Source organism: Bufo gargarizans, chromosome 10 (genome assembly GCF_014858855.1).
Source record: "Bufo gargarizans isolate SCDJY-AF-19 chromosome 10, ASM1485885v1, whole genome shotgun sequence".
NCBI classification, from domain to species: domain Eukaryota; kingdom Metazoa; phylum Chordata; class Amphibia; order Anura; family Bufonidae; genus Bufo; species Bufo gargarizans.
In genome coordinates this window covers 28,576,287-28,599,552 of record NC_058089.1, presented here as the reverse complement: position 1 = coordinate 28,599,552, position 23,266 = coordinate 28,576,287, and the positions used below count along the sequence as shown (strand labels likewise).

The window sequence follows — 23,266 nt, the reverse complement described above, 5'->3', positions numbered from 1 at the left end:
CGATCCATACGGATGTCTGCCCTATCAACTTTCGATGTTCTTTTCTGCTCCTACCATGGTGATCACGGGTAACGGGGAATCAGGGTTCGATGCCTGAGAGGGAGCCTGAGAAAGGCATACCACATCCAAGGGAGGTCAATGGCTGAAATCTGATTGGCTGTTGTTGCCTTGCCCCTTTTTGTTCCTAATTGTGAACCACCCAGAGAGGGTGGGTCAAGTTATTAAAGCACAAGCGCCCAAGGAAGGCAGCAGTCGTGCGGCAATTACCCACTCTCAACTTGGGGAGGTAGTGATGATAAATACCAATACAGAACTCTTAGGAGTCCCTGTTATTGGAATGAGTAAACTTTCCGTTAACGAGGATCTATTGGAGGGCAAGTCAGGTGCCAGCAGCCAACTTGCTCCCGGCCTCTACAACGTTCACCCAGTGTGCCATCATGGTGAGGATTGTGTTGACCAGACTCTTGGCTATTGAGACTGGACTTGTAGGTGAGGGCCTGCTGCTGTGATGGCAACGATCCATTTGCATGTCTGCCCTATCAACTTTGGAGCATTTTTTTCAACAAGGACCTTCTGGTATAGCACCGTTTTGCTTGTCCTCTCCACCAAAGGAATGAGAGATGAGAAGTTCTCTTTGTAGCAGGGGTCAAGAAGGGTGAACAACCAGTAATCTGTGTTGTCTAAAATGCGTATAACGCGCGGGTCGTGAGAAAGGCAGCCTACCATGAAGTCAGCCATGTGTGCCAGAGTACCAACAGGCAAAACTTCGCTGTTGTCATCAGAAGGTGAGCTGACCCTGTAAAAGATTGTAGGTTAGGGCCTGCAGGTGAACTGACCCTGTAAAACTTTATATGCGAGGGCCTTCTGGTGAGCTGACCCTGTAAAAAATTACATGCGAGGGCCTGTAGTTGAGCTGACCCTGTAAAACATTATATGCAAGGGCCTGTAGGTGACCTCACCCTGTAAAACATTATATGCGACAAATAAGCATGTTGATATGATGGAAGAGGAGGAGGAGGAGGAGGAGGAGAAAAGGATGATTTAACCATATACCCTTTTTTGTGGTGGAAGGGGTGCATGGAAATACAGTGTTTTGAGTACATTAAACAAAACATTTAAAGTCCCTTTGTTCATCTGCTTTTCTCTGGTGGAGTCGAAGTCTGGGCAAATCCAGGCCTTGTTCACTTTTATAAGAGTCAACCTGTTAGCATTTTCAATTGACAGGTGGATACGCTTAGCTCTTATAATGCCACCAGCAGCACTAAATACCCGCTCAGACAAAACGCTGGCGGCAGGGCAGGCCAGCACCTCCAAGGCATAGAGAGCCAGTTCGTGCCACGTGTCTAGCTTGGACAGCCAGTAGTTGTAAGGCACTGAGGGATCAGTGAGGACACTGACACGATCTGCTATGTACTCCTTCACTATCTTCCAAAACATTTCCCTCCTTGTGACGGCAGGCCGCGCATCAGGGAAAGGGGGCTGGAGGGGTGTCATTAAAGTGCCCAGGCCTTGGAGAGTGTTGCCCTGCTTCTGTTGGAACTGCTGTTTGTTCCCCTTGTCTCCCCCCCTCAGTTTACCAAGGAAGTACGGACTCTGCCGCCAGCGTTGCCAGATGGAAATTTTTAGAGCAATTTTTTCAACAAGGACCTTCTGGTATTGCACCATTTTGCTCGTCCTCTCCACCTGAGAATTGAGAGATGAGAAGATCTCTTTGGAGCGGAGGTCGAGAAGGGTGAACACCCAGTAATCCGTGTTGTCTAAAATGTGTATAATGGACAGGTTGCGGGAAAGGTAGTCTAACATGAAGTCAGCCATGTGTGCCAGAGCACCAACAAGCAAACACTTTGCTGTCATCAGGAGGATAACTCAATCTCCTCATCCTCTTCCTCCTCTTCTGCCCACCCACGCTGAACAGATGGAATTAAATTTCCATGGGTACTACCCTCTGTAGAGGAGGAAACTGTCTCCTTCTCCTCTTCATCGTCCAATTTGCGCCGAGAAGACGGACTGAGGGTGGTCTGGCTATCACCCTGTGTAATGTCTTCCTCCCCCAATTCCACCTCTTCCACATGCAAAGTGTTGTCCTTAATTGTGAGCAGCGAGTGTTTGAGTAGACACAGAAGTGGGATGGTTACGCTGATAATAGCATTATCGCCACTCACCGTCTGTGTTGATTCCTTGAAGTTTGATAAAACCTCACAGAGGTCAGACATCAATGCCCTTTCCTTGCTTCTGATTAGCAGAAACTGACTGGAAAGGCGACGATCATGTTGCAGCTGCTATTCTACTACTGTCCTCTGCTGCTCACAAAGCCTGGCCAACATGTAGAACGTGGATTTCCAGCGGTGGCTCATGTTGCACAACAGCCAGTGAACTGGCAATTTGAAGTGCTGCTGCAGCATTGATAGACCGGCTGAAGCTGTCGGTGACTTGCGGAAATGTGCACACACGCGGCGCACCTTCACTAGTAGCTCAGGCAAATTGAGGTAGGTTTTGAGAAACCGCTGAACCACAAGGTTGAACACCGGGGTTAGGCATGGGATGTGACTGAGCTTGCCGACCTCCAAAGCCGCCAACAAGTTACGCCCATTATCAGACACAACCATGCCTGGTTGTAGGTCGAGTTGAAAGAGCCCCAGCTCAGTCTGGTCTCTTATCCCCTGCCACAGCTCTGCGACGGTGTGCTGTTTGTCCTCTAAGCATATCAGCTTTAGCACAGCCTGTTGACGCTTCCCTACAGCAGTCCTACACTGCTGCAAGCTACCGGCTGATGGCTGACTGGTGCTGCACGCGGATAATTTGGAGGTGGAAGTGGAGGAAGAGGTGAAGGAGGAGAAGTGGGGGTTGGAGCAACTAACGTAGGTGCTGGCGGAAACCCTGATGTAATTAGGGCCCGCAATCCTCGGCGTCGGTAGCACCTGTGCCATCCCAGGGTACGACTTGCTCCCAGCCTCCACAATGTTCACCCAGTGTGCCATCAGGGAAATGTAGCATCCCTAGCCAAATGCACTTGTCCATGTGTCGGTGGTTAAGTGGACCTTTCCAGTAACTGCGTTGGTCAGAGCACTTGTGACGTTTAGGGACACATGTTGGTGTAAGGTGGGCACGGCACACATTGAAAAATAGTGGCGTCTGGGGACAGAGTACCGCGGGATGGCCGCTGACATTAGGCTGCAGAAGGCCTCAGTGTCCACAAGTCCAAATGGCAACATTTCCAGGGCCAGTAATTTTGAAAGGTGCTCATTTAGTGCTATGACCTGTGGGGGGTGCCTGGGTATTTGCGCTTGCGTTCAAATGCCTGGGGTAATGACATTTGGATGCTGCGCTGGGACAGGGAAGTGGATGTGGTCACTGATGGTGGTTGCGAAGGTCCAGGTGCAGGACGGGAGGCATCCTCGTCTGTGCCTTCAACAGTCGATTGGCCAGCACATACCATAGGGGAAGAGGAGGCAGTGGTGTGACCCGCAGACACAGATTGTGGACCCAGGCATTTGGCCCACTTTTTAAGGTGCTTGGATGCCATGTGCCATCATGCTGGTGGTGGTGAGGTTGCTAGTGTTCACGCCCCGGATCATTTTGGTGTGGCACAGGTTGCAAACTGCTATTCTTTTGTCATCTGCACTTTCCTCAAAAAAGTGCCACACTGCGGAACACCTACCCCTTGGCAAGGGAGATTTCCGCAAGTAGGGGGCTCCTTGGAACAGTTGCGGGCCTATTTGGTGTGGTCCACCTTCTCCCTTTTGCCACCCCACTGCCTCTTCCAGTCTGTTGCGGTGCTGTAGATCCTTCCCCCTCTGCTGTCCTTGCTCGGCTTTCAACCTTCCCAGGTCGGGTCAGTGACATCATCATCCACCACCTCCTCTTCCACTTCCTCACTCTAATCATCCTCTTGATTTGTTGACCTAACCACAACTTCAGTGATTGACAACTGTGTCTCATCCTCTTAATCAACCTCTTGAGACAGTAATTGCGTTTGACTCATTGGCAACTGTGTCTCATCATCATCCACCTTATTAAACACTAATTGCCATTCCCCACCATCATTTTCTTGTGACTGTGGATGCTCGAGAGGTTGGGAATCAGGGCACAATATCTCATGTCCCTCTTCAAGCGTGCTTGGCGAGAGGGCCAAATCAAGTAATGCCGATTAAAAGAGCTCCTCGGAATTTCAGAGTGTGGGATCACTTGTTTGGCCAGACTCTCCATGGTAGGAGGAAGGAGGATCAGGGAGAAGATTCTGTTGACCAGACTCTTGGCTACTGAGACTGGACTTGGTGGAAGACAGGGTGCTGCTTAACTGACTGCAAGCATTATCTGCTGCAATCCAACCAACCACCTGGTCGAACTGGTCTGACTTCAAGTGTTTTGTCCTGCGACACCCTGCAAACTGGGACATGAAGCTAGGTATCGTGGATGATTGTTTTTCTTGTGCTCTGGCAGCAGGCACAGTTTGAACACGCCCAGGGACACGGCCTCTGCGTGAACTATCAGCATCACGGCCACATCCTTGTCCCTTACTGCTTGCCTTCTTCATAGCAAGCACAGTATATGGAAAAAGTATGGAAAAGTATGGAAAAAGGAAATAAGATTTCACTTTTATTTTTCCTATCTCTGGCCCTAACACACAGAAGGTATTGTACAGATGTCACAAGTCACTGCAAACACCCTCTATAGAAAAAGTATTGAAAATGATGGAAAAAATATACTAGTTTTCACTTATATTTGTCCTCTTTCTGGCCCTGACACACAGAAGGTATTGGACAGATGTCACAAGTCACTGCAGACACCCTCTATAGAAAAAGTATTTAAAATGATGGGAAAAAAATGATGGCTATATTATATTGCTGCCAGCCTGCCATATAGTCTTTAAAAGGACTTTTGGGTCTTTGAAACGTATTTCAACTAAATAGATTGCGATCACACTCCCTACACTATCTGTCCCTTCCTAAGCGCAGCTCTCCCTGACTACAAATGAGCCGAACATGCGTCATCAGGTGCTATATAGCACCCGATGATGTGTTCTGGCCAGCCAATCACTGTAATGGCAGTAGCCAGCATGGCTACTGGCATTACAGTGAGAGCAGTACTTACCTGCACGCTTATTGGCTGCATAGCAGCCGCAAACGTACGGGGAGGAGACTCGAGCAAGGCGCTCGAGCACATGCGGTACTCGGCCGAGTACCGCCATGTGACGAGCATAGCGATGCTCGAGACGAAGAGCAGTTTGGCCGAGCATGCTCACTCAATACTATTCCTAACCTATGTGTTATCAGTAAATTCTTAGATTGTATAATTTATCCAAATCAAAACTGGTGGCTATGCTCTAAATCGTTTTATAAAAGAGCATAGAAATAATGGTATGTGCAGAGGTGACTGAGTGATTTCTAGTCCTTAATATAATATGATTCGATAATTGAGCAGCAAAACTATGACGTCAACATACGTTCAGAAGTATAGCAGTTCCATTTGTTGTAGTAACGACACAGGATTTTTTGACACACTGTCCACAGCACTGGTTGGTAGGTGGCACATACTCCTCATCCTAAATATAAAAGTCATAATTAATAATGAAATCATTCAACATAAACATTTTCACTGAACAGTTCCACTGAACTCTTTTCAGATCTCTGCCATACATGTACGGCAAAAATACGTTCTTTAAAAATGGCGGCGTAGCGGAGGTCATAGCCTTTGGGTTTCTGCTGTTTCATACAGCAGACACCCAGGGCTAAAGTGTATGATTGGCGATAATGCAATCGCAGAAATTCAACCCCTCAGATGCTGTGATCAAATGTAACAATGGCATCTGAAAACAAAAAAAAAACAAGAGCAATGCATCCCAGGGTTTGAACATCTTCCACTTGTGGTGATCGGGCGAGCTGTTGGTTGAATCTGAAAGGCCTTGTCTCTTTGAAGAAACAATGGTTTTCAGAGCTATAGTTCCTTTGGAGCCCTGCAGGTGGTTGGGTTTCACATGAACATAGCGATCTTGAAATGAATTACAATAGCAGTTCAATCCAATGCATTGTAAAAGCAATCTAATGATTCCTTATAGTCAAAAAAGCAAAGAAGAAGCAAAAAAACAAACAAATGTTATATATATATATATATATATATATATAAAAGAATGACACCGCAGCACATCCGTATAGTGAAAAAAGTGGGACCCTTTATTCACCTATGCGACGTTTCGGTCCGCTTGCTGGGACCATTATCAAGCAATACAACATTGTGAAGACTGTGGGTATTTATGCAGTCATGACTAATTATCTTGCATAAGTGACAATTATTGAAACATTCAAAAAACAAAATATACAGTACATATCATCAAATAAAAAATGTGACCAGTCTGGAGGGTAACAAAAAGTGAAACCGTAATCGGTATATACAAAACCCCCAGATATACATATTCATTGTTATTACAATCAAAATACATAAGTGACAATAAACTGTGAATCATCATCACCTGTATGTGTAAAAAGTTAACAGGACCGGGCGTGGAATCAGGCGTGCTCAATCCTGGGAGGATACAATGTAGCGAGTTGCGTCGCATGGATCCGGCGTCCCGGAACTGCAGATGCGCATGACCGTGACGTCACTATGGGTGATTCACGTGACCACTCAGCGGAACGTCACATGGTAGACAATGTAACACTTCGCTGTCATAGAAATAAGTGTACATACAAGCGTACCTTACAGGAGAATCATACAGTAGTTCGAGGATAAGACACCCGGGTTATATGGGCGGATGACGTGCAATTATACAAAGCACCGTCACTCGACATCTGCGTACAGAAAAAAGGGGGAGGGGACGGCATCAGTCGTCACCCTCCCACTATGTTCGTCACAGTTTAACCCCTTGTCGGGTGGAAATCCTCCACAGTAATTATATAAATACGCTTGTGACAGTAATAAATGTGTAATGTAATCCGCAGTAATCCAGGGATAGGCCGTACATGACCAGAATGAGCATCTCGCCTCCCTTTGAGCAAAGCCCTTCCAACAGCAGGTCCTGAAAGTGAAACAGTAAAAGAAATATATTATCCAAATATATTCATTAAAAACAACAATTTTTTCAACACATACATCGGCAGGAAACAGAATTGGAGGGAATCATATGAAAAGCCAAGGCCTATATTCTACGTTCAAACCCATCGGTCGAATGGTTTGTAACTTAAAAATCCATTTGGACTCACGTTTTTTAAGCATCCTTATGCGGTCACCTCCAGTCCGCGGTAACGGAACATGATCAAGGATCATAAACTTAAGATCTCCTTCGACATGATCCATATCCGCAAAGTGGTGTGAGACAGGCAGGTCCATACGTTTTTTCCGTATAGAGAACCGATGTTGGTTAAACCGGGATTTAAAGTCACATGCCGCATAAGGATGCTTAAATGCCGAATGGATTTTTAAGTTACAAACCGTTCGACCGATGGGTTTGAACGTAGAATATAGGCCTTGGCTTTTCATATGATTCCCTCCAATTCTGTTTCCTGCCAATGTATGTTTTGAAAAAATTGTTGTTTTTAATGAATATATTTGGATAATATATTTCTTTTACTGTTTCACTTTCAGGACCTGCTGTTGGAAGGGCTTTGCTCAAAGGGAGGCGAGATGCTCATTCTGGTCATGTACGGCCTATCCCTGGATTACTGCGGATTACATTACACATTTATTACTGTCACAAGCGTATTTATATAATTACTGTGGAGGATTTCCACCTGACAAGGGGTTAAACTGTGACGAACATAGTGGGAGGGTGACGACTGATGCCGTCCCCTCCCCCTCTTTTCTGTACGCAGATGTCGAGTGACGGTGCTTTGTATAATTGCACGTCATCCGCCCATATAACCCGGGTGTCTTATCATCAAACTACTGTATGATTCTCCTGTAAGGTACGCTTGTATGTACACTTATTTCTATGACAGCGAAGTGTTACATTGTCTACCATGTGACGTTCCGCTGAGTGGTCACGTGAATCACCCATAGTGACGTCACGGTCATGCGCATCTGCAGTTCCGGGACGCCGGATCCATGCGACGCAACTCGCTACATTGTATCCTCCCAGGATTGAGCACGCCTGATTCCACGCCCGGTCCTGTTAACTTTTTACACATACAGGTGATGATGATTCACAGTTTATTGTCACTTATGTATTTTGATTGTAATAACAATGAATATGTATATCTGGGGGTTTTGTATATACCGATTACGGTTTCACTTTTTGTTACCCTCCAGACTGGTCACATTTTTTATTTGATGATATGTACTGTATATTTTGTTTTTTGAATGTTTCAATAATTGTCACTTATGCAAGATAATTAGTCATGACTGCATAAATACCCACAGTCTTCACAATGTTGTATTGCTTGATAATGGTCCCAGCAAGCGGACCGAAACGTCGCATAGGTGAATAAAGGGTCCCACTTTTTTCACTATACGGATGTGCTGCGGTGTCATTCTTTTTTCTATATGATACACCTTGGCAAGGTGACTCCACCGCTGGCACCCACACAATTTACTATCAGGAGTGCTGCCTTGAATTTCGGATTCTATATATATATATATATATATATATATTCAGTACAGACCAAAAGTTTGGACACACCTTCTCATTCAAAGAGTTTTCTTTATTTTCATGACTATGAAAATTGTAGATTCACACTGAAGGCATCAAAACTATGAATTAACACATGTGGAATTATATATATATATATATAACAAAAAAGTGTGAAACAATAGAAAATATGTCATATTCTAGGTTCTTCAAAGTAGCCACCTTTTGCTTTGTTTACTGCTTTGCACACTCTTGGCATTCTCTTGATGAGCTTCAAGAGGTAGTCACCTGAAATGGTCTTCCAACAGTCTTGAAGGAGTTCCCAGAGATGCTTAGCACTTGTTGTCCCTTTTGCCTTCACTCTGCAGTCCAGCTCACCCCAAACCATCTCGATTGGATTCAGGTCTGGTGACTGTGGAGGCCAGGTCATCTGGCGCAGCACCCAATCACTCTCCTTCATGGTCAAATAGCCCTTACACAGCCTGGAGGTGTGTTTGGGGTCATTGGTTTCCTAGCAGATATTCTACCATGAAGGCCTGATTCACACAGTCTCCTCTTAACAGCTGTTCTAGAGATGTGTCTGCTGCTAGAACTCTGTGTGGCATTGACCTGGGCTCTAATCTGAGCTGCTGTTAACCTGCGATTTCTGAGGCTGGTGACTCGGATGAACTTATCCTCCACAGCAGAGGTGACTCTTTGTCTTCCTTTCCTGGGGCGGTCCGCATGTGAGCCAGTTTCTTTGTAGCGCTTGATGGTTTTTGTGACTGCACTTGGGGACACTTTCAAAGTTTTCCCAATTTTTCGGACTGACTGACCTTCATTTCTTAAAGTAATGATGGCCACTCGTTTTTCTTTACTTAGCTGCTTTTTTCTTGCCATAATACAAATTATAACAGTCTATTCAGTAGGACTATCAGCTGTGTATCCACCTGACTTCTCCACAACGCAACTGATGGTCTAAACCCCATTTACAAGGCAAGAAATCCCACTTATTAAACATGTGAAGTGAAAACCATTTCAGGTGACTACCTCTTGAAGCTCATCAAGAGAATGCCAAGAGTGTGCAAAGCAGTAATCAAAGCAAAAGGTGGCTACATTGAAGAACCTAGAATATGACATATTTTCAGTTGTTTCACACTTTTTTGTTATGTATATAATTCCACATGTGTTAATTCATAGTTTTGATGCCTTCAGTGTGAATCTACAATTTTCATAGTCATGAAAATAAAGAAAACTCTTTGAATGAGAAGGTGTGTCCAAACTTTTGGTCTGTACTGTATATATACACACACACACACATACAGTACAGACCAAAAGTTTGGACACACCTTCTCATTCAAAGAGTTTTCTTTATTTCCATGACTATGAAAATTGTAGATTCACACTGAAGGCATCAAAACTATGAATTAACACATGTGGAATTATATACATAACAAAAAAGTATGAAACAACTGAAAATATGTCATATTCTAGGTTCTTCAAAGTAGCCACCTTTTGCTTTGATTACTGCTTTGCACACTCTTGGCATTCTCTTGATGAGCTTCAAGAGGTAGTCACCTGAAATGGTCTTCACTTCACAGGTGTGCCCTGTCAGGTTTAATAAGTGGGATTTCTTGCCTTATAAATGGGGTTGGGACCATCAGTTGCGTTGTGGAGAAGTCAGGTGGATGCACAGCTGATAGTCCTACTGAATAGACTGTTAGAATTTGTATTATGGCAGGAAAAAAACAGCTAAGGCTACTTTCACACCTGCATTCAGGTGTCCGCTCGTGAGCTCTGTTTGAAGGGGCTCACAAGCGGCCCTGAACGGCCCTAATGCATTCTCAGTGGAGGCGGATCCACTGAGAATGCATCCGTCTGCCAGCGCTCAGCCTCCGCTCTGCTCAGTGAGCGGACACCTGAACGCTGCAAGCAGTGTTCGGGTGTCCGCCTGGCCGTGCGGAGGCGAGCGGATCCGTCCAGACTTATAATGGAAGTCAATGGTGACGGATCCGCTTGAAGATGACACCATATGGCTCAATCTTCAAATGGATCCGTCCCCCATTGACTTTCAATGTAAAGTCTGAACAGATCCGCTCAGGCTACTTTCACACTTAGAAATTTTTCTAAGTTATAATGCAGACGGATCCGTTCTGAGCGGATGCAAACGTCTGCATTATAGGAGCGGATCCATCTGATGAAACATCAGACGGACCCGCTCCGAACGTTAGTGTGAAAGTAGCCTAAGTAAAGAAAAACTAATGGCCATCATTACTTTAAGAAATGAAGTTCAGTCAGTCCGAAAAAAAATGGGAAAACTTTGAAAGTGTCCCCAAGTGCAGTCACAAAAACCATCAAGCGCTACAAAGAAACTGGCTCACATGCGGACCGCCCCAGGAAAGGAAGACCAAGAGTCACCTCTGCTGCGGAGGATGAGCTCATCCGAGTCACCAGGCTCAGAAATCGCAGGTTAACAGCAGCTCAGATTAGAGACCAAGTCAATGCCACACAGAGTTCTAGCAGCAGACACATCTCTAGAACAACTGTTAGGAGAAGACTGTGTGAATCAGGCCTTTATGGTAGATTATCTGCTGGGAAACCACTGCTAAGGACAGGCAACAAGCAGAAGAGACTTGTTTGGGCTAAAGAACACAAGGAATGGACATTAGCCCAGTGGAAATCTGTGCTTTGGTCTGATGAGTCCAAATTTGAGATCTTTGGTTCCAACCACCGTGTCTTTGTGCGACGCAGAAAAGGTGAACGGATGGACTCTACATGCCTGGTTCCCACCATGAAGCATGGAGGAGGAGGTGTGATGGTGTGGGGGTGCTTTGCTGGTGACACTGTTGGGGATTTATTCAAAATTGAAGGCATACTGAACCAGCATGGCTACCACAGCATCTTGCAGCGGCATGCTATTCCATCCAGTTTGCGTTTAGTTGGACCATCTTTTATTTTTCAACAGGACAATGATCCCAAACACACCTCCAGGCTGTGTAAGGGCTATTTGACCATGGAGAGTGATTGGGTGCTGCGCCAGATGACCTGGCCTCCACAGTCACCGGACCTGAACCCAATCAAGATGGTTTGGGGTGAGCTGGACCGCAGAGTGAAGGCAAAAGGGCCAACAAGTGCTAAGCATCTCTGGGAACTCCTTCAAGACTGTTGGTAGACCATTTCAGGTGACTACCTCTTGAAGCTCATCAAGAGAATGCCAAGAGTGTGCAAAGCAGTAATCAAAGCAAAAAGTCGCTACTTTCAAGCACCTAGAATATGACATATTTTCAGTTGTTTCACACTTTTTTGTTATGTATATAATTCCACATGTGTTCATTCATAGTTTTGATGCCTTCAGTGTGAATCTACAATTTTCATAGTCATGAAAATAAAGAAAACTCTTTGAATGAGAAGGTGTGTCCAAACTTTTGGTCTGTACTGTATATATTCAAATCACCACCCTTTTCCCATAATTAAAATAAAAATAAACAATAATTACAAACATCATAGGCATCGCCACATCCCAATATGCCCCCGGAGTATTAAAATATAAAAACATTCATCTTATATGGTGAACTTATTAATGGGGAAAAAAAATGGCCAATATTTTTTTTCTGTTTTAAAACACAAGAAAAATTATATAAATATATATATATATATATATATATATATATATATATATATATTTTATATATTTTTTTTATTACATATTATAGCTATGGTATGGAAAAATAAAAAAGTTTTGACTGCAGGTAGTAAAAAACAAAAATGCAAAAATTTAAAATGTTAAGGTGCTGAAGAGGTTATTACTTACATATTTACAGTCCTTTGAGCTGCTATATTGGCAGGTCTCTTTTTCTATAACTGTAACAAGTTGTCCACTTAACTTCACACATTTATAAGTTGTACATTTGTCATCAGGGGAAGAAAAAGATTTTCCTTCCTGCAAAGCAGAATAAGCAGACTTTAACTGTTCTTCATTCTCAATATAACCTAACTACAAAAAGGATACAAGCCCGTGGTAAGAAACTGCATGCCCCTACTGTGCTCCCCTACTCTACCATGTACTAATCTTGGCAAATTTCAAGCTATGGAACATGTCCATACTACAAATATCCAGTATGGCACATTATCACTAGGAGCTTGTAAACTAAGACAGCAGAGTTGGAGATTCTGCGTAGGATTTGTGACTGAACCATTATGTTGACTCTTCATGCTATTGCCACCCCCACCACTCTTTTTCAGGGCCACCTTTATGACTGTTCATGTGGTTGCCACCCTCATCACTCTGTTCTAAGGCCACAAGTGTCCCTGTTTGGTCTTCGTTAAATCACTGTTTATTTTACCTTTTTTCTGATCCATCAAAAGAATCCAAAAATTTAAATCACAACGGATCCTGCTTTTGGAGCATCCACAAGGCCTCAATCACACGGTCAGTATTTTGTATCAGGATTTCATTATGATTTGGAAGCCAAAATCAGGAGTGGGTCCAAAACACAGAAGACATGCAAATTTTCTCACATGCCATCTCTGATTTGGACCAACCCTGTTTTTTTACTTAAAAATACTGATCAATTACTGACCAAGGACTGACTGTGAGGAGGCGGTTTCTCAAAAGACAGGTTCATTTTATTGTGGGTTGTTCTTCAGACGGATCAGAAGAAGGGAAAAATAATCAGGAGCCAATCAGGAGCCAGGTAAGGTATCATGAAAAGATCTGCACCTGTTCTGTGTTTTTGACCCATAACTGACCAAATAAGTGAAGTGCGAACTGAGCCTAATGGTGACGTACAGTAATTCTACAGCTAACAGAAGTGATTCAAAAGCATGGCTTAAAAGCAGCTTTTTTTCCTCCACTATTGGTACTGCCTCTATGTCCCTCTTTTGTTCCACTAAAGACTCATTGGGACACAGCTCTTGTTTTCCTTTACTAAATAATGCTGTATGCTTTTCTTTTGGTTTAGCTAGGGGTTAGCTAGTACTGTTGGTGGCCTGCACAACGATGTGTGCATCCATATACTGTATGAGATCTCCCTGTCATACTGACCCACAATAACTGTTTCACTACCAGAAAGGATTAGCCATGTACAGTATTTTACTGCAATGCACAGTGATGTACATGGAGATACACTCTCTCTGCAGGCCGGGATAGAGCTCATTTAATGTGCTTTGTTACGAATTAATTCAGTATTAAGAAAATTTCTTGATACAATTTGGCAAAGAGTCTGAATCAAATTTTTAAAAATTTCGCTAGTGGCAAGACATCCCACTGCATGTTTAACATCATGTGACTGGGGGTTAGAAAAGGTAGTTGGAGGCTGAACCACTAAGGCTTACTTCATTTAGCTTTCCGTTCTTCTGATCTGTCATAAAAAGAGAGAGAAAATAAAAAAGAAGGATCCTGTAAAAAAAATGGATCCTGTTGCATCAGTATTGTCTGTATTATGTATGTATACCCCTTTTCATATGTACAGCACCATGGAATGAATGGCGCTTTATTAATAAAAAATAATAATCAGTTCTGATCTGTTTGAGCCATTTCCATCTGAGATTGTTTAGGCGGAAAAAAGTTAAAAAAAACAGATCTCACATGAAAATGGCTCAAACGGATAACAACTGGTGCAACAGGATCTGTTTTTTTTATTTTTTTAAACAGGATCCTGTAAAAAAAAAATGGATAAGGGCTCATGCACACAAATGTATTTTATTTAATTTTTTTCCGTTCCGTTTTTTTTACAGGTCCCTATGCGGAACCATTCATTTTAATGGGTCTGCAAAAAAAAAAATGAAATTACTCTGTGTGCTTTCCTTTTTTGTATGGTCCGCATGTCTTTTCCGCCAAAAAAATAGAACATGTCCTATTCTTGTCCATTTTGTGGACAAGGACTGGCATTGTTACAAAGGATCCATAAAAAAACGTATGCAATACGGATGTCATACTTTTTTTTGGGCGGTACCGTGTTTTGTGGACTGCAAAAAACATATGGTCGTGTGCATGAACCCTAACTGCTGCAATAGGATCCGATTTTTTTTTATTTTATAGGATCCTGTTTTTTTTTTTCTCTTCTTCTGACGGATCAGAAGAACGGAAAGTTAAACAGTGATGTGAACTCAGCCTAACACTTTATTATTGGTAAGTGAATTATATTGCTCAAGCTTGTAAACTATGATGTCATTATATGCTTATAAGTTATCAACATACATTCAGAAGCATAAGGTCTCCGCTTGGTGTCATGAAAACACAAGATTTTTGGACACACTGTCCGCAACACTGGTTCGTAGGTGGCAAATACTCCTCACCCTAAATAGAGAAGTCATAATTAATAATGAAATCATTCAACAGGAGAATTTTCACTAAACAAATGCATTGATTACTTACATATTTACAGTCCTTTGAGCTTCTATATTGGCAGGTCTCTTTTTCTGTAACTGTAACAAGTTGTCCGCTTGACTTCACACATTTATAAGTTAAACATTTGTCATCAGGGGAAGAAATAGATTCTCCTTCCTGTAAAGCAGAATGAGCAGACTTTAACTGTTCTTCATTCTCAATATAACCTAACTACAAAAAGGATACAAGCCCGTGGTAAGAAACTAAAAAGTTGCATGCCCCTACTGTGCTCCCCTACTCTACCATGTACTAATCTTGGCAAATTTCAAGCTATGGAACATGTCCATACTTCAAATATCCAGTATGGCACATTATCACTAGGAGCTTGTAAACTAAGACAGCAGAGTTGGAGATTCTGCGTAGGATTTGTGACTGAACCATTATGTTGACTCTTCATGCTGTTGCCACCCCCACCACTCTGTTTCAGGGCCACCTTTATGACTGTTCATGTGGTTGCCACCCTCACCACTCTGTTCTAAGTGTCCCTGTTTGGACTTCGTTAAATCACTGTTTATTTTACCTTTTTTCTGATCCATCAGAAGAATCCCAAAATTGTAATCACAATGGATCCTGCTTTTGGAGCATCCACAAGGCCTCAATCACACGGTCAGTATTTTGTATCAGGATTTCATCATGATTTGGAAGCCAAAAGCAGGAGTGGGTCCAAAACACAGAAGACATGCACATTTTCTCACATGCCATCTCTGTTTTGGACCAACCCTGTTTTTTTTTTACTTAAAAATATTGATCAATTACTGACCAAGGACTGACTGTGAGGAGGCGGATGCTCAAAAGACAGGTTTTTTTTATTGTGGGTTGTTCTTCTGATGGATCAGAAGGGAAATATAATCAGGAGCCAATCCTACTCTCAGGTAAGGTATCATGAAAAGATCTGCACCTGTTCTGTGTTTTTGACCCATAACTGAACAAATAAGTGAAGTGTTAACTGAGCTTAATGGTGACGCACAGTCATTCTACAGCTAACAGAAGTGATTCAAAAGCATGGCTTAAAAGGACCTTTTTTTCCTCCACTATTGGTACTGGCTCTATGTCCCTCTTTTGTTCCACTAAAGAGTCATTGGGACACAGCTCTTGCAGGGGCGCAAAGTGTTTGTGTTTTCCTTTACTAAATAATGCTGTATGATGCTTTCTTTTGGTTTAGCTAGGGGTTAACTCGTACTATTGGTGGCCTGCACAACGATGTGTGCATCCATATACTGTATGAGATCTCCCTGTCATATTGACAAACAGTAACTGTTTCCCTACCAGAAAGGATTAGCCATGTACAGTATTTTACTGCAATCTACAGTGATGTATATGGAGATACACTCTCCCTGCAGGCCGGGATATAGCTCCTTTAATGCGCTTTGTTACAAATTAATTCAGAACTAAGAAAATTTCTTGATGAAATTTGGCGAAGCGTCTGAATCAAATTTGAAAATTTTTTGCTAGTGGCAAGACATCCCACTGCATGTTTAACATCATGTAACTGGGCGTTAGAAAAGGTAGTTGGAGGCTGAACCACTAAGGCTGAGTTCATTTAGCTTTCCGTTCTTCTGAAAATAAAAATGAAGGATCCTGTAAAAAAACGGATCCTGTTGCATCAGTATTGTCTGTATTATGTATGTATACCTCTTTTCATACGTACAGCGCCATGGAATGAATGGCGCTTTAATAATAATAATAATAATAATAATAATAATCAGTTGTGATCTGTTTGAGCCATTTTCATCTGAGATTGTTTAGGCGGAAAAAAAAAGTGAAAAAAAACAGATCTCACATGAAAATGGCTCAAACGGATAACAACTGGTGCAACAGGATCCGTTTTTTCTTTTTAACAGGTTCCTGTAAAAAAAAAATGGATAAGGGCTCATGCACACAAATGTATATATTTTTTTCCTTTTCCGTTCCTTTTTTTTACAGGTCCCTATGCGGAACCATTCATTTCAACGGGTCCGCAAAAAAAAATATGAAATGACTCTGTGTGCTTTCCGTTTTCGTATGGTCTGCATGTCCGTTCCGCAAAAAAAAATAGAACATGTCCTATTCTTGTCCATTTTGTGGACAAGGACCGGCATTGTTATAAAGGATCCATAAAAAAAAGTATGCAATACGGATGTCATACTTTTTTTTTGCGGAACCGTGTTTTGTGGACTGCAAAAAAACATATGGTCGTGTGCATGAGCCCTAACTGCTGCAATACGATCCGATTTTTTTTTTTTATTGGATCCTGTTTTCATTTTTTTTCTCTTCTTCTGATGGATCAGAAGAAGGGAAAGTTAAACGGTGATGTGAACTTAGCCTAACACTTTATTATTGGTAAGTGAATTATATTACAGTATAATTATATAAATATCACTGCATAACACCTTTAATATAAATAGAACATGCTCAAGCTCCTAAACTATGATGTCATTATATGCTTATAAGTTATCAACATACATTCAGAAGCATAAGGTCTCCGCTTGGTGTCATAAAAACACAAGATTTTTGGACACACTGTCCGCAACACTGGTTCGTAGGTGGCAAATACTCCTCACCCTAAATAGAGAAGTCATAATTAATAATAAAATCATTCTACAGGAGCATTTTCACTAAACAAATGCATTGATTACTTACATATTTACAGTCCTTTGAGCTGCTATATTGGCAGGTCTCTTTTTCTGTAACAGTAACAAGTTGTCCGCTTGAATTCACACATTTATAAGTTGTACATTTGTCATCAGGGGAAGAAAGAGATTTTCCTTCCTGTAAAGCAGAATGAGCAGACTTTAACTGTTCTTCATTCTCAATAAAACCTAACTACCAGAAGGGTAAAGCTGCATGCCCCCTACTGTGCAGTGTGCTCCCCTGCTCCGCCAAGTACTAATCTAGGCAAACTTCAAGCTATGGTACATGTCCAGTTATCACTGGGAGCTTGTAAACTAAGACTGGGCAGAGTTGAAGATCCTGCGTAAGATTTGTGGTTGTTGTGGTGTGGGTTGATGAGCTAAATACTTTTGTATTGTTTTGCTATTTTACAGTATGTACTGCTTCTATTTTTTTAAGTAGTTGAACATCTGCTGTACTTTAACCAATTCAGGTCATTTCAGTCTACAAGTCCACAGTTTAGAATTTTTTTGCTCAGTTCAGTTAACAGTTATAGTGTTATTTGCTGGGTTAGTGATGTGATTTTTGCAACTTTTTTTCATTTATTTTTTGGGAGGGGGGATAAGGCAAGATTCCTTGCATACAGATTTTAGACCGGTAGTTTCAATTTTTTTCAAAATTTTTAAGCTTATAGTTTGAAAAAATTGTCCTTTTTTTCTTATATATCAGTATGAATACTTTCTGCCCTACAGCTCTCTGTGCTTGTTCCTTGTCTTACAATATCTAACTTCTGATGCTAGATAACCTCACTGACAACTGGTCCACACAATTTAATCTGTGCTTATTAATAAATATTATATGAATCTTGTCACTATTGTCATGTTCAATAGTATAACCGATAATTGTATTCTAATTGTATCACCTCTATTCCTTGTAGATTGTGCAACCCTCTCGGTTTATGTTTATATTTTAACATTGTACTTGGCTGCAATTGTATGCTACTATATCCTGTAATATATTGTACAGCACTGCAGAATTTGCAAGCACTTAAAATAATTATTATTACAGAACGGATGTGTTTTTATTTTCTACTTGGCTCAACATCTTGAGATATGTGACTTGAGTTTACTGGCTTTTTTAAAAATCTGATTATTTTTCGGTATTATGTAATGAGATGTCTTTGGTTATGTGTCTACATGTGGGCACGCAGTGGTTATGTTACCCTCTATGAAGGGTTTTGCTAAAATCTTAAAATATTTTGTTGAGTTAACTATGACGTTGACATACGCTCAGAAGTATAGCAGTTCCATTTGCTGTAATGACAACACAGGATTTTTGGACACACTGCCCGCAGCACTGGTTGGTAGGTGGCACATACTCCTCACCCTATATAAAAAAAAAAAAAAAAAATCATAATGAAACCACTCAACATGAGAATTTTCACTGAACAAGTCTATTAATTACTTACATATTTGCAGTCACTTGAGCTGTAATGTTCGCAAATCTGCTTAATTGTAACTGTAACAAGTTGTTCATCTGACATCTCGCACTTATAATATGTGCAATCGTCATTGGGGTCAAAAACAGATTGTCCTTCCTGAAAACCAGAATGAGTAAATTGTTAAAATGACCTATTGTTTAATTCATGTTTAACATATTTTTATATAACTTTTGGTGATGTCATTTTTAATTTTCCATGTCAATATCTATATTAAAAAACAAACAAACATAAAAATCCATCAGTTTTCCCACTGGTCTCTAGGAAAAATAATAGGTGCCACTCCTTGGTCTGCACAGATCACTTTACTTCAGTTATCTGCTTATCTGTCATTCCAATCCTGCCTGTAATGATATCACCTCTGTGTATAGATGAGGAAGGATCCACCATTCACAATAAGTGATTGTCAGAGCTTATCTATTCTTTCTTTGTGCAATGACTTCTGCACAGGTCACAGGGCATGCCTAGAAAACTCTCCCATAGAAGTCAATGAATTATTCACCATAAGAGTTTTTTCATAATATTGACCGTCCATGTGTAGACTTACCGTGTACTGTAAATTGTTAATAATGCACACTCCTTTGGAAAAAAATAAAAAATAAATAAGTTATATTTACAGTCCAAAAATCTAATATCCATCCATGCAAGATATATGCAATGCAGGTCTTAAAATCTAAACCAAGTGATCTGGGCCTTATAACAGAGAGACTGATTTACAGTCTGATTGCTGAGTCACAACAATAGAAAAGTGTAGTATAAGTAAACTAATAACACACAAACAACTGCACTAGTCATGTTTTTTTTTTGTAGATTAGGCAAACATCCACAGTGCACAAAGAAAGGGTAAGGGTAGGTTCACATCTCCGCTAAGGTACTCAGGTAGTCTGTCCTGACAGAGGAACAGACTACCAGAGTTACTGCATTTAGCATCGCCGAACACCGTCACGTACCGTCGGATACCAATTTACCACCAGAAGGTATTTAGGCCAGAAAGCCACTAAATCTTATTATAGCAAATTGGGATCCAGGGATGCAGTGGTTTCTGGCTATCCTAGATATGGAAACTCTGGTAGTCTGTTCCTCTGCCAGAACAGATCACCGGATTACCTTAGCAGGAATGTGAACCTACCCTAACGCTGGGTTCACACCTGAGCGTTCTGAAAGGAGCACTCTGTATGAGCGATTGTACCGGCGCTTGCAATCGCGCATACAGAGACAAGCGAACGCCCATTGTCGCGCGTTCCCGAAAGTCTATGTACGGGAACGCGCGACAAGACACCCCAAAGAAGCTCATGTACTTCTTGGGGCGTCGGGCGTTTTACAGCGCAATCGTACGCGCTGTAAAACGCCCAGGTGAGAACCATTCCCATAGGGAAGCATTGGTTTCTCCTTGTTGGGCATTTTACAGCGCGTGTGAACCCAGCCTAAGTGAACCTCTGTTTTAATGACTTCAAGAGTAAATAGTATGTCACTTAAAGAGAACCTCAAAAATAGTAAAACTGCAGCACTTCTCCATTCAAAGTATTATGATTATTTATTCAGTCCTGAGTCTTTTTCAAGTCGAAACTTTGCCTTGTGTTGATGCCTTCTGAATAAATAATCACAATGCTTTTAATTGGAGGAGTGCTGCAGTTTTACTATTTTTGAGCATTATTGTCTGGGACCACAGGCCTGGATCCGACACTGCTTGCACCCATCTTTCCCTGGAGGATTACCACCTGGACAACACCTCTCGAGGCATACGTAGTGCTGCTCTCCCCTGGACTTCTTTTAAAGAGAACCTACCACCACAAAATGCAGTGTATTCTGTAGGCAGAACTTTACAGAGCAGAAGGATTTGAGCAGATTGATATATAGTTTTGTGGGAAAACTGGTTAGATGTTGTCTTTTTTTTATTCCTGCACCTACTGGATCAAGTGACCAGGCTGAGAGCTGGCTTTCATCCCAGCTGTTGCAGGATGGTGTCAGCTCTAAGTATGTTATCACGCTTGGCAGCAGCAGAACTTATCTACTCTGAATGTTGATAAGGAGTAAACTTTTTTTAAGGGCATACAGAACTCTGCATATAACCATTTTTATTTAGTTAGGCAGCATGGGCGACTCTAGCTTTGTTACCAAGCAGCCAGCATCAGCAGCGAACGATGTTTATGCCTTGCCATACCATGCTGATCTGATACTTGTCAAGTGTATGAGTTGTTAGTACTAATGCTGTACACTGCCCCAGACAGGCCTTCTGATGTCTGTTGATGAGATGTATTGACAATTCCTGCCATATTGCTATGTTTTTGCACACAACTGCAGTGGGATTATTTTGGTGTAATAAAGAACCAACTTCTATGGCTAACCAGCCTGGGTTGTCTAAGAAAGGTAAGCTCAGAGTAAAGGAAAGTCTCTGGAAAAGGTAGTTGTCCGTTATGCATGAGTTATCATTCACTGATTAAAGGAATAAACAATTTACACATTTAGAATCAGATTGATTCATGCAACAATATTTGTCTGACCGAATCCCAACATATTGGCTGGGCAGCGGCCAGATCTCCGCCAGACCCCCGTTAGAGTCAATAGGGCCGGTTGTAATTCTGGTAACACCTGGTAATGCTGGATCCATATACCTCCAGCAGGCTTTTCTCTAACCTGCTGGAACGATTCCGACAATATGAAACTAGACTTAGATTGTAACTTTCATTAGATTATACCAGTAAACACATAAACCCAACGTATGCAAAGCAGTTACACACACCATCAAAAACGATGCCAAGACATATGTCAAATTGATGCTTTTCTTTTGGCATACTGTACATCTGCCGGGCAGAACTTTAACACCATGCTTTTCAATGTATTTATACCAAACTGGTAGAAATACAGTACATTCTCTCACACAGCTATTTGTCTCCTGCTTCCCACAAAGTACATGATAAAACTGTCTGCGAGCAACCACCACTATAGTGGGTTGCCGGAAAATGTTGTAAATTTCAGTTGGGAACAGAGGAAGAAGTGCAGTGCTGGGTCCGGCTCCTGACCCCAGGCCCCATAGCAGTCACATGTTCTGCTTCCATAACAATGACTCTACTGCAAATAAACTTGAAGATGTAGAGGTAGGGTCTTGTAAAATGGTTATAAATTTAATCACATACCTGCACTTGGACGGCTGGCCACAGAGGTGGTTATTGTGAAGTCAGGCTCTGGAACTACAATTAAATAATAATTTAGGTTCTCACGGGTTATAAAATGTGTTTTACAATAGAGTGTTATCATAGCACAGAAGTATCTATTTTTAATTGCCTTGCCCAGCTATGGGATGCACCTTTGTTTTGATGATGCTAGAGCTTTCTGGGTGTGGGTGTGCAGTAGCTATCGCTCATTCTCATTCTAAATAATTGGCTGCTCTTCGGAGCATGTAAATTAAGCATTAAAGTTTCTAAATAATTTGTACAGACAAGAAAAGACCTTTGAACAATATCCAATCTTTTTTTTTTTTTTTTTTTGTGATAAGCTCAGTGAAAGCATCAGATATCACTTTTTGTTCCAACTGGGAAAGTGGCATTTTTGTGCTCTGTAGGAAATGTTCTTTGGCCATTTTGGTCTCCCATGCAGAGACCAAATAGGAAAAGCCATAAGATTGCCATTAAAAATAGTTTCATTCTAGCATTTGAGAGGTCCAGCAGGTTGTTCTGGCAGGGAATAACCTGCCAAAGCTCTCTTTATCAGCAATTTCTGGAAGCTGCTGGAATGCTTGCCGACTCCATTAACTATAATGAGGACCTAACCCTGCAAATATGCTGAGAATCGGCCGGATTAAAGCCTAAGGGCAAGGCCACATCCACAGAGCTCCGGCAGGCTATACCCTGCTGGAACAGCCTGTTGGAGCTCTCAGATGCTAGTGTGAAACTAGCCTTACTAATTTTGGCCAGTTCATGGGGATGAAGTGGTCTTTGTAGTTGTATCATTTTGTCCCATTGTAATGAATAGGATAAGCAGCTCTAATTAAACTGCACGGATGATACAGGAGCAGGCATGCAGATAAACTTTAAAGGGATTCTGCAAAAATGGGGGAGTGTGTCCAGGATCTGCAATGAGAAGATTACTTACCTGCTTCACGGTGCTGGCTCCATGCTTCTTTTTCTCCCGGCCTGTGATGCTCTGTTGGGCTCCATCGAGTTTGACATCGCGCAGCAAATCACAGGCTGCGGTGGTGTCAAGCTCTCCTTGCGTCATGACAAATGATGACATGATCTCAAGGGGAGCCTGACAC

At 41.9% G+C, this 23,266-nt stretch overlaps 1 protein-coding gene across 1 annotated transcript in view; it reads right to left on the bottom strand.

The window, feature by feature from the left end:
- The window catches only part of LOC122920024 (mucin-2-like), a 354,839-nt gene that overhangs the window by 48,731 nt on the left and 282,842 nt on the right, over positions 1 to 23,266 (bottom strand). The window contains exons 35-44 of the mRNA XM_044269233.1: positions 22,149 to 22,202; positions 19,562 to 19,593; positions 18,985 to 19,113; positions 18,804 to 18,902; positions 17,547 to 17,675; positions 17,370 to 17,468; positions 14,916 to 15,044; positions 14,739 to 14,837; positions 12,351 to 12,479; positions 5,444 to 5,542 (exon numbers count right to left, since the gene is read on the bottom strand). Of these exons, the coding sequence (XP_044125168.1) occupies positions 5,444 to 5,542; positions 12,351 to 12,479; positions 14,739 to 14,837; positions 14,916 to 15,044; positions 17,370 to 17,468; positions 17,547 to 17,675; positions 18,804 to 18,902; positions 18,985 to 19,113; positions 19,562 to 19,593; positions 22,149 to 22,202 (998 nt within the window). The remainder of the gene's footprint in view (positions 1 to 5,443; positions 5,543 to 12,350; positions 12,480 to 14,738; positions 14,838 to 14,915; positions 15,045 to 17,369; positions 17,469 to 17,546; positions 17,676 to 18,803; positions 18,903 to 18,984; positions 19,114 to 19,561; positions 19,594 to 22,148; positions 22,203 to 23,266) is intronic.